The 14,507-nt window shown below is 44.5% G+C and overlaps 2 protein-coding genes across 2 annotated transcripts; one reads left to right on the forward strand and one right to left on the reverse strand.

Moving 5' to 3' along the window:
* Positions 1–233: 233 nt before the first annotated feature.
* LOC308165117 (E3 ubiquitin-protein ligase MARCHF3) lies at positions 234–2,433 on the forward strand (the record flags this gene model as incomplete). The annotated part of the gene is made up of 4 exons (XM_080539225.1): positions 234–406; positions 643–850; positions 1,809–2,015; positions 2,275–2,433. 4 exons carry the CDS (start codon positions 234–236, stop codon positions 2,431–2,433), a joined length of 747 nt encoding a protein of 248 aa, XP_080395351.1.
* A 754-nt stretch (positions 2,434–3,187) lies between these two features.
* Positions 3,188–11,409, reverse strand: lmnl3 (lamin L3; the record flags this gene model as incomplete). The annotated part of the gene is made up of 11 exons (XM_080539703.1): positions 3,188–3,229; positions 4,497–4,610; positions 4,812–4,931; positions 5,076–5,183; positions 6,539–6,761; positions 7,028–7,248; positions 7,437–7,562; positions 9,463–9,633; positions 9,845–9,970; positions 10,380–10,536; positions 11,003–11,409. The coding sequence occupies 11 exons, from the start codon at positions 11,407–11,409 to the stop codon at positions 3,188–3,190; spliced, it is 1,815 nt and encodes a 604-aa protein (XP_080395829.1).
* Between the last annotated feature and the right edge of the window lie 3,098 nt (positions 11,410–14,507).

Genomic DNA, 14,507 nt, shown 5'->3' on the forward strand with positions numbered 1-14,507 from the left:
ATGAGATGAAAGCAGTACATTGGCATGGCATAACCGGAGGCAGGGGGGGTGGGAGGGGGTTGTTGGTGGTTGTTTCTGGACCAAGCACACAACTGAAATGCTGTGGTCAGTCAGTGCGATGTGCGATTGCTTTGGTCTGAGGCCTTCTCTCCCTGTGTGTGGTTCCAGGTTGGATGTTCCTGACAGGGTTGGATGGGCCCGTGAGTAGCAGAGTCACACACTGTACTGTGTGGATGGCACCCTATGTAGCAGCCGTGGCGTCAGAGCAGCCGCCGGGCAGCCCTGTACGGGAGGACAAGGCCTTGCCTGACGAAGAGAGAGGGGAGGAGTCTGACCCCAGCAACCAGGAAGAGATGGACTTCTACAGCCAAGCCCCCTTACTAGTTCACAGCACCAGCACCAACAGGTGGGTTATGCTTGAGTCGCCATGACGCACACGCACGCACACACACACACACACACACACAGTCATGAATGCACACACACACAGCAGAAGATTTTAACAAATACTTTGTCACATACAAGCACCTAGTTTCAACTGTCATTTGACTGTACAGCAACTGTAGTTTTGTAATAATGATAATATGATCATATTATAACTCATATTATGAGATCTATGTTGTTGCCATGGGGGTGTTGCAGCCTGAGCAGCGAGGAGCCTTTCTGTCGGATCTGCCATGAGGCTGGCGGAGGGGTGGAGGAGCTGCTCTCCCCCTGCAAGTGTGCTGGCACCCTGGCTATGGTGCACCGAAGCTGCCTGGAACACTGGCTCACAACCTCCAACAGCAGCCGCTGTGAACTCTGCCACCACCACTACACACTAGAACGCCTGCCAAAACCACTCACTGAGGTAACACACACACACACACACACACACACACACACACACACAGCTGGACAGCAGGACAAAGCCTTAGTAGAATAGTGCTTGTCTTCTCTTTTGTGTTCTCATCTCAAGGGAAAGGAAAATAAGCATTTGGAAATGGCCACACTGTAGACACACACACTCACCCTGAAAAAGCCCTTTATTTTCAAACCCATTTAAGACACAATGAAAAAAACACTCAATGAAGTGTCCATTTCTGGGTAGCTTATTTCAGTGTTTGCGTCTTCGCTGACACGCTTCATTTTTTTCCTAACGAGTGAATCGTCATGGGAAGGAGAATCCTAACGGTGACCCCCAAGCCTTGGCTTCACATTGAAGAGCCTGCTGTCCTCGTAACTGTACTGCTTTTACCCTGTAAATCCACTTAGCCTGAGAATGAGATTAGATGGCGTTTCCTCCCGGGGGACAGGACAGGGCATTATGTTGCGCTGTATTAATGGACTCCTCCTATCGTGTGTGTTGGGCCACTAATCTGCTGGTCATGAAACGATGTGTGACAGGGAAGCCAAGCTACGAGAAAAAACACAAACTCATACCAGTCAGTGTGTCACAGTGATGGGCTAGTTTATGGTTTTAGATTTCCATTTAAGTCATTTAGCAGACACTTTTAATAAGTTTACATTTCCACTTACAATAAGTACATTTGTCTCAGTAAGTGAATGAACTATACATCAGTCATCGTAAGTAAAACACTGAAGAGCAAGTGCCATCGGCAGTCACAGTGCTAGAGAAAGGAATACACTTAAGATGTGTAATAAAAGTTCAGGTGATGCTAGGAGTTGGAGAATTCTGAGAAACATCAATATAGATCCTTGAAAAAATGATATATAAATAAGAGCTAGTGCACAAACAGACTGATACAATTTATGACATCAATAATGACAGAAATGGGGTTCATCTCCCTCCCTCCCTCCCTCTCCAGTGGCTGGGCTCTCCGTCCATGAAGCACCAGCGGAGGACGCTGTGTGGTGATGTAATCTGCTTCCTGTTTATCACGCCACTGGCCAGCCTATCAGGATGGCTGTGTGTGCAGGGTGCCATGGATCTCTACTATAGTAACAGCATGGAGGCTGTTGGACTCATAGTCCTCACCCTGGCACTCTTCACCATATATATCTTCTGGACCGGGGTAAGTAGTACACTAGAAATTCAGTCAAACTCTTCAAACACCTGTGGGGTATTCCATCGTTACTAATAGAAAATCCAGGCTTATTTCGATTTTAAGACAGGTTTCGCAAGACTTAACACAAATCCTGCATCTACTGGTTTTGTTGCCTCTGGTTGATGTGTAATGAGAGGTTACATCAGAAACAGCATGAATGTGGAACTGGATTTGACTTCTGGGTCACAGAAACTAATAGTCCTCCCCTCTCTCTCTCTAACTACAGGTGTCGCTGCGTTATCACCTCCACCTGTTCAGGACGTGGAAAGAGACAGACCAGAGAGTGAGGCTACAGATCCCTCGGCCACAGCAGGCCACACACAGCCACCAGACACTGTCCCTCAGCTTCCTCCACAAAGACACCAGCAAGGAGACCATGGTGTAGCTGGAATGGTACCAGGCGCTGCCCTCAGCAAGGTGATATTTTGGTGCAACACCAATGGGACAAGGCCCTATGTCCCCAAGCTTTCTTAGCAAGGAGACATGGACACAAGCAAGGAGACAGTGGTATGTTTCTCTTAGGACCAGATCCTACTTCTCTACACATGTTCTGCAAGACTTGAACCCAGAGAAAGTGGAGTACACAGAGGACAACCTTTTACCACAAGGAACTAAAGAGCAAACATTTTTTTGTAGTGTAGACACCAGCCCTTTGGAGAAAAATAATGCAGAAAATGTTACTATTCTTCATTACAAGACATTGTTTTGTAATGAAATGAATGTCAGTGGAGATTGGATATCTTCTGTGAAAGCTTTGAAGGAGAGGCTTGAGAGGGGATGGCAACCTCGGCTGTTGTGGTTATAAGTGAGTTGTCAACTAGAGATGTTACCTACTGGACTTACCTACAGAAGTACTCATTAACATGGTCCTGTTTGATATGTCATATGTAATGAAGCAAATGACGTGTTGCTGTGACGATCCTGTGCTGTTGCAACAGTATGCTTACAGAGCTCACTCAAGGGTCAGATTTTTACTAATTTATTCCCTTCAAGAAGTGAACAATACTAAACTACACAAACGAACAACAACACACTGACGTTAGTTTAGGAAAAAATCTTTATTAATCTTTAATAAAATAATCTCTAATAAATGTAAAAGATCAGACACTGTATTCCAGGTCATGAGGGACTAGGTGGGGTTACATAACCACACACTTCGGCTCCGCATCCCCCTCCTGAGCCTGGGAAAACACAGAACAGCCCTAAGTCTCACAACGTCAGACAACTGTACACACACACACACACACACACACACTAACCTGACCACACACACAGACACACTCTTAGGTGTGTGTGTACAGTACAGTATATGAGGCAGCCAGTCCTTGCCATGCAAAGATTTAGCACGAGGAATACACAGCAGGCAAAGCAAGACATGGCATTATACAGGAGGGGTGACAGCCAATTGGGAGGGGTGACAGCCAATTGGGAGGGGTGACAGCCAATTGGATAAATATTTTAAAAAGTTAATCATAAGGGGAAACATACAAAGGCTTTAACAGGCGACAGAGGACTTTGGAAGTTGCTAAGCAGTACATATGCAGTACTGTATTATATGCAACTACATAGACAGGAAAGCAGGGTCAGCAGTTATACTGCAACCCTCTCCTCACCTACAGCTGTCTGTCTGTCTGTCTGCACTGAGACACGGCGCTCACGATACCAAGCAACATTTCTTTTTTTTCCTCTTTGGCTTTCACACCAGGGGATAAGGGAAATAAAATAAATATGACAGCAGTGATCAAACCCTTAGATCAGTGTCCATCTGTCTGCTCATTTGGGTGTGGGAATGTGTGTCTGGTGATAAACATGAACTGTGTGTGTGTGTGTGTGTGTGTGTGTGTGTGAATGGTCAGGGGGGGGGGGTATTCCATCAATGTCGCTAAAGGAAAATCCAGGCTTATTTAGATACGTTTCGCCTGGATTTTCCTTTAGCGACATTGACGGAATACCCCCCCAGGTTGATGTGTGTGAGTGACCGGGTTCCCACACCTTCTAAAACATCAAATTCAGGCACTTTTCAAGGACTTTCAAGACTCAATTCCCTCAAATTCAAGGACCCAACACGGCATTGTTGGAGACAGATCTAGATGAGAATTTATATAGTAGGAACTATCCGCTCACAGACAACAATTAAAAAGAGAGGCTTGAACGCTAGATGGTCTCTTGCCTTCTCTACCACAGCACAGAAAAACAATATATTGTGAAATATGTGTAAAGTTACTGTGTTAAGTTAAGCAATACAGAGACTTATCTACTATAATTACGCAAAACATTTTTAGAGAGAGAGGGGGGAATTCAAGCACTTTCAATGACCCATGTATATTTCCAAAAACTTTTTGAAAGATTTTTTTTTCTCTCAAATTCACAAACTTTCAAGGATTTCAAGGACCCGTGGGAACCCTGGAGTGAGGGAGAGAGAGAATGGTCAGGTTAGTGTGTGTTTACCTGTCTCCTGAGGTGGTGAACATCGCTGCCAGCCACAAACTCTTCATCAAACTCCACATCAGAGTCTTGCTCCACTCTGCCCTGCACACACAGCACCTTGCGCTCTGCCGTCTCCTAAAGATGACATCACCAGGGAACAGCCAATCAACATGACATACTGCAGCAGTGCCCCACACGTCACTACATTAACACACAGTGGCCTGCGCAAGTAAGGAGGAGCAGGTCAAAGTTATCCTTCCCCATCGGTCCACTGTGGGAGACGTTCTTCCCCCTCCTATTGGCTCATGTACGGATGTGGTCAGCGGTCGGTCTTACCTCGCCGTCGAGGTTGAGCAGGCTCACTTTGATGTTATTGACCGGACCCCAGGTCCTATGAGACCTCAGGACCAGATCACTAGGAGGCTTGGGCTCGACACCTGCCTCCGATGCCCAGATCTGGGAGAGAGAGCAAGAGAGAGAGAGAGAGAGAGAGACCGACAGAATTTTAGTTTCTACTTTGTTTTGCAGATGAGGGCAAGCAGCAGAAAATAAGCACTTTCAGACGTCTGTTTGCCAGTGTGTCACATGTCCTAAACTGACCGTTAGGCTCTGCCCCCTTGCCAGGCTGTAGGAGGCGGGGATCTGGAAGGAGATGTCAGGAGAGTCCGGGTTAGTCCTCCTCACCACCCAGCCCCCTAGTGGCTGCTCCTGGAAATGGTGGAGGAAAAACAAATCTTATTTACTGTCCAGGAGACACAACACAGACATTCACACCAGCTTCTGATCTTCAGGACAGTCTCACACTCCAGGGGGGTATTCCATCAACTGCGGCGTCGCTAAAGGAACATCCAGGCTTATTTTGATACAGGGTTCCCACACCTTCTGAAACATCACATTTAAGCACCTTTCAAGGACTTTCAAGACTCAATTCCCTCAAATTCAAGGACCAAACACAGCTTAGTTTGAGACAGAGAATTTATATAACAGGAAGTATCCGCTCACAGACAACAATTAAAAAGAGAGGCTTAAATGTGTGAACACTAGATGGCCTTCTCTACCACAGCACGGCAAAACAATATATTGTGAAATATGTGTAAAGTTAAGCAATACAGAGACTAATTTACTAGTTGACGAGCTAAGTAATAATAATAATACATTTTATTTATAAAAGCACTTTACATAAGAAATCTCAACATTTTTGAATATATATATAATTTTTCTTTTAGAGAGAGTGGGGAATTCAAGCACTTTCAATGACCCATGTCTATTTTCAAACACTTTCAAGACCTTGTTTTTTTCCTTCTCAAATTCACTAACTTTCAAGGATTTCGTGGGAACCCTGTTGATAAGTCTCGAGAAACTTAACATAAGCTTGGATTTTCCTTTTGTGACGTTGATGGAATACCCCCCAGCTCAATCATCATGGCATCCCAGTCTTTCAAATCATTTCATCTGGATCAGAATGACCCAATTATTGACCCTATTCTTTGCTATCCAGGATCAGATCAAGTGGTCGAATTTCCCCTATGCTATTCAACATCTCGTGAGCTTAGAATTATAAGGTTCTATCTCTGTTTAGGGTAGTTCAGAGATAATGAGCGTCAACGTTTTTACATTACATTATGTTTTATTCGATGGAACCTTTGTATTTGATTAATTACTACGGTAACTAAGACATTTCAACATTTTAAAAATAACACCACACAGGCATTAATAAACACCTAATGGATCAGATTATGTAAAAAACTCAATTTTGACCAAAAATTGAGATAGAGCCTTAACGTCACAATCTGACATAGGTCTGATCCTGGAAAAAAGAATCTGGATCATCCTGATCTGGATTAAAACATTTGGAAGTACTGGGCCAGGATTCAGTTGTATGGTGGCACTACAGACCCAGGGCACTGCATCCCATACATTGATAAGACGGGAGATGCATTTCAAGTTTCTTCATCTGGATAAAACGGCATTAAACTGCAGATCCATACATAGCAACAAAACACATGACGTGAAAACAAGAATCAAACTGTTTACACAGAGTGGTTCTGATTGGCCATAGCTACCGTCTCAGAGTTGTTCTTCAGTTTGATGTAGTTCCCCTCCAGATCGATCTCCGCCACAGTCACGTGGCCTTGTGCTGTTGCATGCTGGGAAACCTTGTACGCGGGGGAGCTTCCGCTGGGCCCGCCCGCATACTTGCGTTTCTTCCCCCGGACTTTCCAGGTGGCTTGCGCGTGGGTGCGCGCCACGGCGCCGTGCTGGGAGGGGCTCGGGGAGAGGTTCAGCCTGACGACAGTGCCAACAAAAACAATAACGCCTGAGAAACAATTATTCACAATAAAACACACATTCTTCTCCTGTTCTCTTTCCTTAGAGAACACCGATAGGTCAAAAGGACTGGCTAGGCTGCCATCATATTGCCTCGACCAGGCACGTCCTACCAGATCAGTGATCAGAGGAATTTCACCTATGGAGGCCCAGCCAATGACTTCGGCAAATGGCATGCAGGCAGGCACGCATACACACACACAGAGTATGTTTGGGCAGGGTACCTCTGCTCCTCTCCCTCCAGCATCTTCCTGTAGGCATTGATCTCCATGTCCAGGGCCAGCTTGACGTCCAGCAGGTTCTCGTAGTCCTCCAGCTGGCTGAGCATCTGGGCCCGCATGGCCACCATCTCCTGGTCCTTCTGACTCAGCCTGTGCTGCCATGCCTCCCTCTCCCTGTCCATTGACCTGTCCATCTCCAGTACACGTTCTTCCAACGCACCGTTCTACCAGACAGAGAACACACACACACAAGCACGATTCAGATTGAATACATTAAAAACGTTGTTGGTCTTATTATATTATTATTCCTCTGTGAATCTGCTCCATTAAGTCCAGTACCCCCCCCCCCCCCAGCAGCCTGCTGTGTACAGTAGAGTTCCTGGTGTACAGTACCTGGTGTACAGTAGAGTACCTGTTTCTGGAAGTGGGTGATCTGAGAGGTGAGGTTCTCGATACGGAGCTTGGTCTCAGCCAGTTCCTGTCTGGTGGACGAGGCGAAGTCACTGCTCTTCAGTGCAGTCTGCTTGGCGTTCTCCAGCTGTCTCACACACACACACACACACACACTAATCGGTATAGGCAATAACGCTACATTGCTAGCCGTATGCTAACTGTAGGCTAAGCAGGGCATTCCTTATACTGCCTAAACCCATCCAGTTCCATCAGATCTACTAGAAAAGAGACTGGAGGTTGATGAGACAAAATTGTTGAGCCTAAACAACGACTCAGTTTCACACTTGACTGTACTTTTGAATAAAAAGTCACATTTGCCATACTGCCGTATACATCCGCATCACCGTACACCATTGATGGGACACTGGATACCTTTGTGCATTCCCTAATCTGCACTTGTTCATTTTGTACTTCTTAAACCTCTTCCCCCACCACGCACTCCTGTTGGCTCCTTCACTGTCTCTGCACTGCTCTGTCTCAGTGTTTGATCAAACACTGCCTGCCTGCCATACAGCTGAGGGACACCGCTCTGAGAAAGGGTCTGAAACACAAGCTCAGGGCTTGACATTAAGCTTTTTCAGGTACTTGTCCTTCGGACAAGTGAACTTATCTTTTACTTGTCCTAGAGCTCAAGTTACTTGTCCAAATCCAAAGATTTTGAAAAAGCAATAATATGAATAATAATATATTATACTCTCACTGGCCACTTCATTAGGTACACCTTTTCAACTGCTTGTTAACGCAAATACCTAATCAGCCAATCATGTGGCAGCAACTCAATGCATTTAGGCATGTAGACATGGTCAAGACGATCTGCTGAAGTTCAAACCAGCATCAGAATGGGAAATAAAGGTGATTTAAGTTACTTTGAACCTGGCATGGTTGTTGGTGCCAGACGGGCTGTTGCGTGATATTATAGTGTCAATATGGACCAAAATCTCTGAGGAATGTTTCCAGCACCTTGTTGAATCTATGCCACGAAGAATTAAGGCAGTTCTGAAGGCAAAAGAGGGGGTCCAACCCCAAGGTGTGCCTAATGAAGTGGCCAGTGAGTGTATGTGTATGCAAATGACACATTTGACTACTATTGATTTGATAATGATGTACCCTTAATTTTCAAATGTATTCATTAAACAATATTTTGTAATTATTTAAAAACGTAGGGGTAATCAGTGATTACCCTAACCCTTTTAGATTAAGATTGGCCACAAAAGGGATGAATATCTAGGAATATTTACAAAAAATGTTTGTAACTACAGTCCCTCCCCAATGGAAGCAATCTTATTTGCTAGCCTTTGGATAGTATCCTATATTCAAATTGAGAAATCTATAATTAGTGTCATTCTGAAGTTCGCATTGCGATGTGCTGGTCTTAAAACTTAAAACCTTAAATATACGATCGCATCGAACTACATGAAAATAAGCGGCACTGAGAAGAAGCGAATATGCGCATGTTCATGTGAATGGCACTAGTGACAGGAGACCCACAACACTATGGCTGCGTTCGTAAACTCGCTCTGGAATCTGATCAGCACTCATGGAATGCCTTTTGTCCAATCAAATGACTTGGTCTCTTTATGACGTTGAACGCAGTGTGCGCTCTGAGCGAATTTACGAACTGACGATAACGAACTAGGAGAGACTGAAATAGCGAGAATGAGGCGCGGCATCGCTTTGATTGCTATTTTTTTTTACTATTCAGACCGGAAGGAGGAATTAATGTTTGCAGATATTAATACATATTGATTTGTTTTTTTGTTTTGACTTGTCCATCGGACAACTGCAGGAGGAAGTCCACTTGTCCAAACATAAAATGTACTTGTCCCCGACAAGCGGACAAGCCTTAATGTCGAGCCCTGCAAGCTGCTCACACTCACACACGCCGCCATTTTGTTTCTTCAATTTCATACACAATGTGTAAGTGTTGTACACGACCCATTGAGCATCATGTGGAGAGACATAGATAAAGATATGTGTATTCACACCTTGGAGCTGAAGGTCTTCTCCAGTTCTTCTTTGTACTGGTAGATCTGTCCCTCGTGTTCTTGCCTCAGCTGTTGCATGGCGTCTGACATCTTGCTCTCAAACTCCTTCTGCCTCCCAGAGTTCACCTCCACCAGATGGCTCTCATGTCTGGTCCTCATCTCCTTCACCTCCTACATACGTACACAAAACAGGACATCACATCCTACTACTACCACCACCTACTCACCTTTGGAAGGTTTTGCCCATGAGCACAACTGGTTTTCCTTCTGTCTACCCCCCCCCTAGCTGTAGCTTGTTGTTGTGCTCTGAGCTGTCCTACCTGTACAGGTAGCTACTGCAGTGGCTTGGTGTGTGTGTGTATGTGGCGTGGGGGTCTGTTACCTGTTCGTTCATGTGTGTCTGGAAGTCTAACTGCTCTTGGAGTGTCAGCAACTGGTTCTCCACGTCCACCCTCCTCAACAACTCAGAGTTCAGCTGAGTCTTAACATCAGCAAGGGCCTCCTCTACCTGATACACACATGTTTTGGACCAAGCACATAGTTAATGCGACTAATTGAACCCCATTCAAACACACAACATACTGTATAGTATCAAGCCATAGGTTTGCATCCCTTAACTTAAGAGGAGAAGAGAAGAGAAGTTTATGCAAAATCCATTTTCATGTGTATTTCTGGTCAATCCATGAAGCTTACTGTCTCAGACCATCATCATTTTGAGTGCAACTGCATAATAGCTCTGGAAACACACGGTCTGTGTTTACGACCTAAAGACGTTTGATTCTTTACAAATGTGTCTCCTATTGAACAATGAAAACAACAAATCCACTGGACTGGTCAAATGCATCTTTAAATATGTAAAAAACAACAACATCTAGACATCCATTAAGACCATATGGGAGACCAGGACTGGGCCTTACCCTGACCAGCTGGGTCTGCAGGTCGCTGGTGTCCTTTTCCAGTCTCCTGTTGTCAGCCAGCAGGTTGGCGTACTGGGCATTTTTAGAGTTGAGGGATGCCTCCAGGTTCCTCAGCTGGATCACAGCTGCGTTTAACTCAGTCTCCTTCTTATGGTTCCTGGTGACACAAGACAGGATACAGACCAGTTACGGATCCGCATAGGACAAGACAGGATATTATAATGGATGGAAGGAGAGTTTGCGGAAGTGTGTTACATCATACACTCCCTTGTGCCTAGTTCATACAAGTTTCAAATATAGTATGACATCCTGTTATATATCGTATAAGAGAGTACAATTATTCAGTTCCTTGACAGTGCAGCAACAAGAGGAATAAAGTGTCAATACTATATTGGTAGGCCTATGGCAATATACTTTGTATTTTAGCTTAATAAACGTCTACAGTATGGTGATAAGCTTATGAAGGTGTGTGGCCTCAATAGCTTTTCTGATCTGGGCAAGGGGCTCATTATGATCAACTTGGGCCTTCCAATGTTTGTTAGTAATGACGTCCCACTATCTCCAGAGGAAACGACAGGCCCACTAATTCACCATGCACCTCCTGCACTGCGGCGGGCATCTACCTGGCCTGTAGCGCCTTGAGGTCTTCGGAGACATGAGAGAACTCTATCTGCAACCTGGCCCTCTCGTTCGCCATCCCGTCCAATGTCTTCCTCGCATCCGCCAACTCCGCTTCGTACAGCCGTCGGACATTGCTCATCTCCCGGGACTTGGACTCCTCTTTCTCCTCCAACAGGAGCAGCATGGTAGACTTGTCATTCTCCAGCTGACGGACGCGCTCTATGTAGGCAGCGAGACGGTCGTTGAGATGTCCGAGCTGTTCCTTCTCCTGGACCCGGGACAGGCGGGTGGGGCTGGTGCTGGACGGGGTCGGGACGGCTGATGACACAACCCCGCTGCTGTCGCCGTGTCGGGCGGAGCGGGTGGAGCGGCTGGTCGAGGTCGCCGGGGTGGAGGTAACGAAAGCCATCGGTGCTGATGCTGAGAACGGTGAGCGGCGTCACCTGGCTGCACTGGTCGGATTCAAGTTTAGTTTGAGCCCTCTCGCCTGGGCTTTTTTTTTTTACACAGCCAAACGGACTTTTAAATGTAGGCTACGCACACTGCTCGATCAATAAACATCCAATGGAAACAATCCAATAAGTTATTAATAATCAGCAACTGGCTTCATTTCTGGCCTAGGCTGGGCTGAATCGTTATTGCAACCGTGAAAGCGAAACGCGTTCTCAAACATGTAGCCTACAAAACCCGCGATGAAACACAGAAATAATGTCTACATTAAACCTAAATCCCATTTAGTTTGATGCCAGAAAACGCCAGTGAATTCCACAGCTGTGGGGAGAGATGACTGGCCAAAACTCGCCGGGTGATGTCACTTTATCACAAGACCCTCAGCGCGTCCTGATTTAAAGGGAACGCTTGAAATACCACAAGAATATAATATTATATATATAGCACAATAATATAATCATATGTTTTCATGATGAACTAAGTCGTGGCTGATGAGTAGCTGTGTTATTTCGCAGGCTTTCGGTCATAGACCTTCATAAAGCAGACACGTGAATGCCGTGGTAGGCTATAAAGGGTTCAAACAACATCCCTTGATTAGCCAATGCACAACACCTGTGTCCAATATTTCACATTGTAGTCCTAGATTTGACTACAAAAAACACATGTACAACATAGACAACATACACGTGTTCATGAGACAGGAAACACCAAAGTACATCAAATATTTACAATATATATACAATATAGCAGAACAAAAAACAATAGAGAAATACTACAAACATGCAGACATCAGGCAGTAGGCATCATATAGCATAACATGTCGGGCCGGTTTCACAGACAAGGCTTAGGACTAATCCTAGACTAAAAAGCATCTTCAATGGAGATTTTACATTGAAAGTGTGATTTAGTCCAGGACTAGGTTTAAGCCTTGTCTGTGAAACCGGCCCATAGTGTCTAAACTAAAGTAATGTATTCATAGCACAACACTCATTAGTAGTTCACATATTTTCGTCTTATGGAACTTTTGTGTTCACTGATTCTTTGTTTGAGGGGATGGGTGCTTTTACCAATATAGATTTTATCACATGGGCATTTTAACAAATAGCCTACAATGTTTTGTGTTAATGTGATAAGGCAAGTCCCCTTACTGGAATTGTTTTGGCCGTTCTAGGATGTCTAAAATCATTGGTTTTACAAGTTTTGTGGCACTGGGCACAGTTGTCACAAGGGTAGTTTCCCTGTTTAAGGGGAGCCAGAGGGGTCTGTTTAGGGTTAAGCAATATGTTAGCTCTAACCAATAGAAGGTTAGACCATAGACAATAGAATATCTACTTATTTAGATAGTTTACAACCATGTTTGTTTCATTTCAAACCTTTTATACTCGTAAAGGATTAGGATTTAGGATAAAGCAGTCATCATACCCAACATTAATAAATACGCACAAGCCATTATTGACATGAATAGAGATGTTACTCACCACCATGTAGGCCTATCCTTTATGTTGAAAAGCTTACAGCAAAAGCAAAAAAAGACATGTCCCGTTTTTGAGAGTTTTTTTCCCCCATTTGGTAGTTTTCTGAGAAATAAAGTTTCACTAAAGTTTCTGTTCTCATTATTTTTAGGATAACTAAATCCAGGTTTCATCTTTGGGGGACCTCTTCTAATGATCACTTCTGTAACTGTAGAGTCCACCGGCCAATTTACCAGGATCATCATACATGACATATCTGACACCGTAGGCTCGTCTGGCGTTCCATCACTCTCAGCCCTGCTGCTGCTGCTCTGAGTAGCTCCATCTTCCGCCTCCGTATCCTCTACTTCACCACTCCTGACCATCATCACCTGGGGCTGGGCAGCCCCACTGCTGCCTGCCGGTGTAGCTGTTGTCCTCCTCCACCTCCGGGACATCATCTTTGCCTCTTTGCTGTGCCGCGCTACTACTAGCATGGCTAGTGCTAGCAGTAACGTTAGCTTCTTCGGTGCTAACGGGAGCCTCACTTGTTTTTAGAAATTGTTCGAACGAACCTCATAAGCGAGGCCCTGAAGCCTTCCTTTCTTTTATTTGTATTTCTTTTTTCAGCACCCGATTAAAATGTTCTTCCTCGGTCTCGTTCCCTCGGCATTTTGTACGTTGCACTACTAAGCAGCCAGTCACTATGCACAACAAGTGTCAACGCGCGCCCAAAATTCATGTTTCACGTAAGTGACACTGTCGTACATAACAGTGTCATAGGGGGAAATTACTTTTTTTAGCCTGTTTTCGTCGCTAACAGAGCTAACTCACTGTAGCTATAGTAATATAGTAAGTAGTATAGTAAGTAGTATAGTATATTATATATTTTTGATAGTATCAGGGACCCCAATTGAAATAAGCCAGTGGCTTTCTTGGGTTTTTATCCTGTTAGTTGACCTTGTATGTAATATGTACTTTCATGTACCTACTTCTGCAAATCTTCTAATACAGTTTTCAATCAATCAAAAAAACATCATCACCATATAAACCAGCCAGGCTGTGCTAGCTAGCCTAGTTAGCTTCTCAACACTTGGCTAGAACAGTTTGGGAAAAAGGTTTTCTGACAGACTTTAATGGTCAGTCTTACCTGTAACTGTACATCGTTAACACCGTCGTGTAGTATAACAGTTTAAAACAGTAACATATAAACATATACAACTATATGAATATATAATTGAACTGAAGTCCTTTATGTTGTGTGTCTTAAGTTTAATCCCCGCGGTGATATTGTCATATCGGCTCGCGCTGTCATATCGCAGCGCAAAGCCCGCCAAAGCAGCCTGTAAACAGGGTTGCCAGATGGGATTGACATATTCCTGCCTAACCACAGTGTAAAAACCACTAAATCCATAAAAAAAAAAAAGCCCAAAACATTAGATTATCAGAAACACTTTAATTACTATTGGGCAGGTGCCCAAATGCTTTCTCTTTAGGAACCCCTCCATAAAGCTTAACCCCTCCATAAAGATACATCATTTGACAGCTTTATTTCGTTTATTGACCAGCAGGGGGCGCCACGTCTCCATAATACAGAGTCAGTGAG

This window comes from Nansenia antarctica (assembly GCF_963989245.1).
Source record: "Nansenia antarctica genome assembly, chromosome: 9".
In the NCBI taxonomy this organism is placed as follows: Eukaryota; Metazoa; Chordata; class Actinopteri; order Argentiniformes; family Microstomatidae; genus Nansenia; species Nansenia antarctica.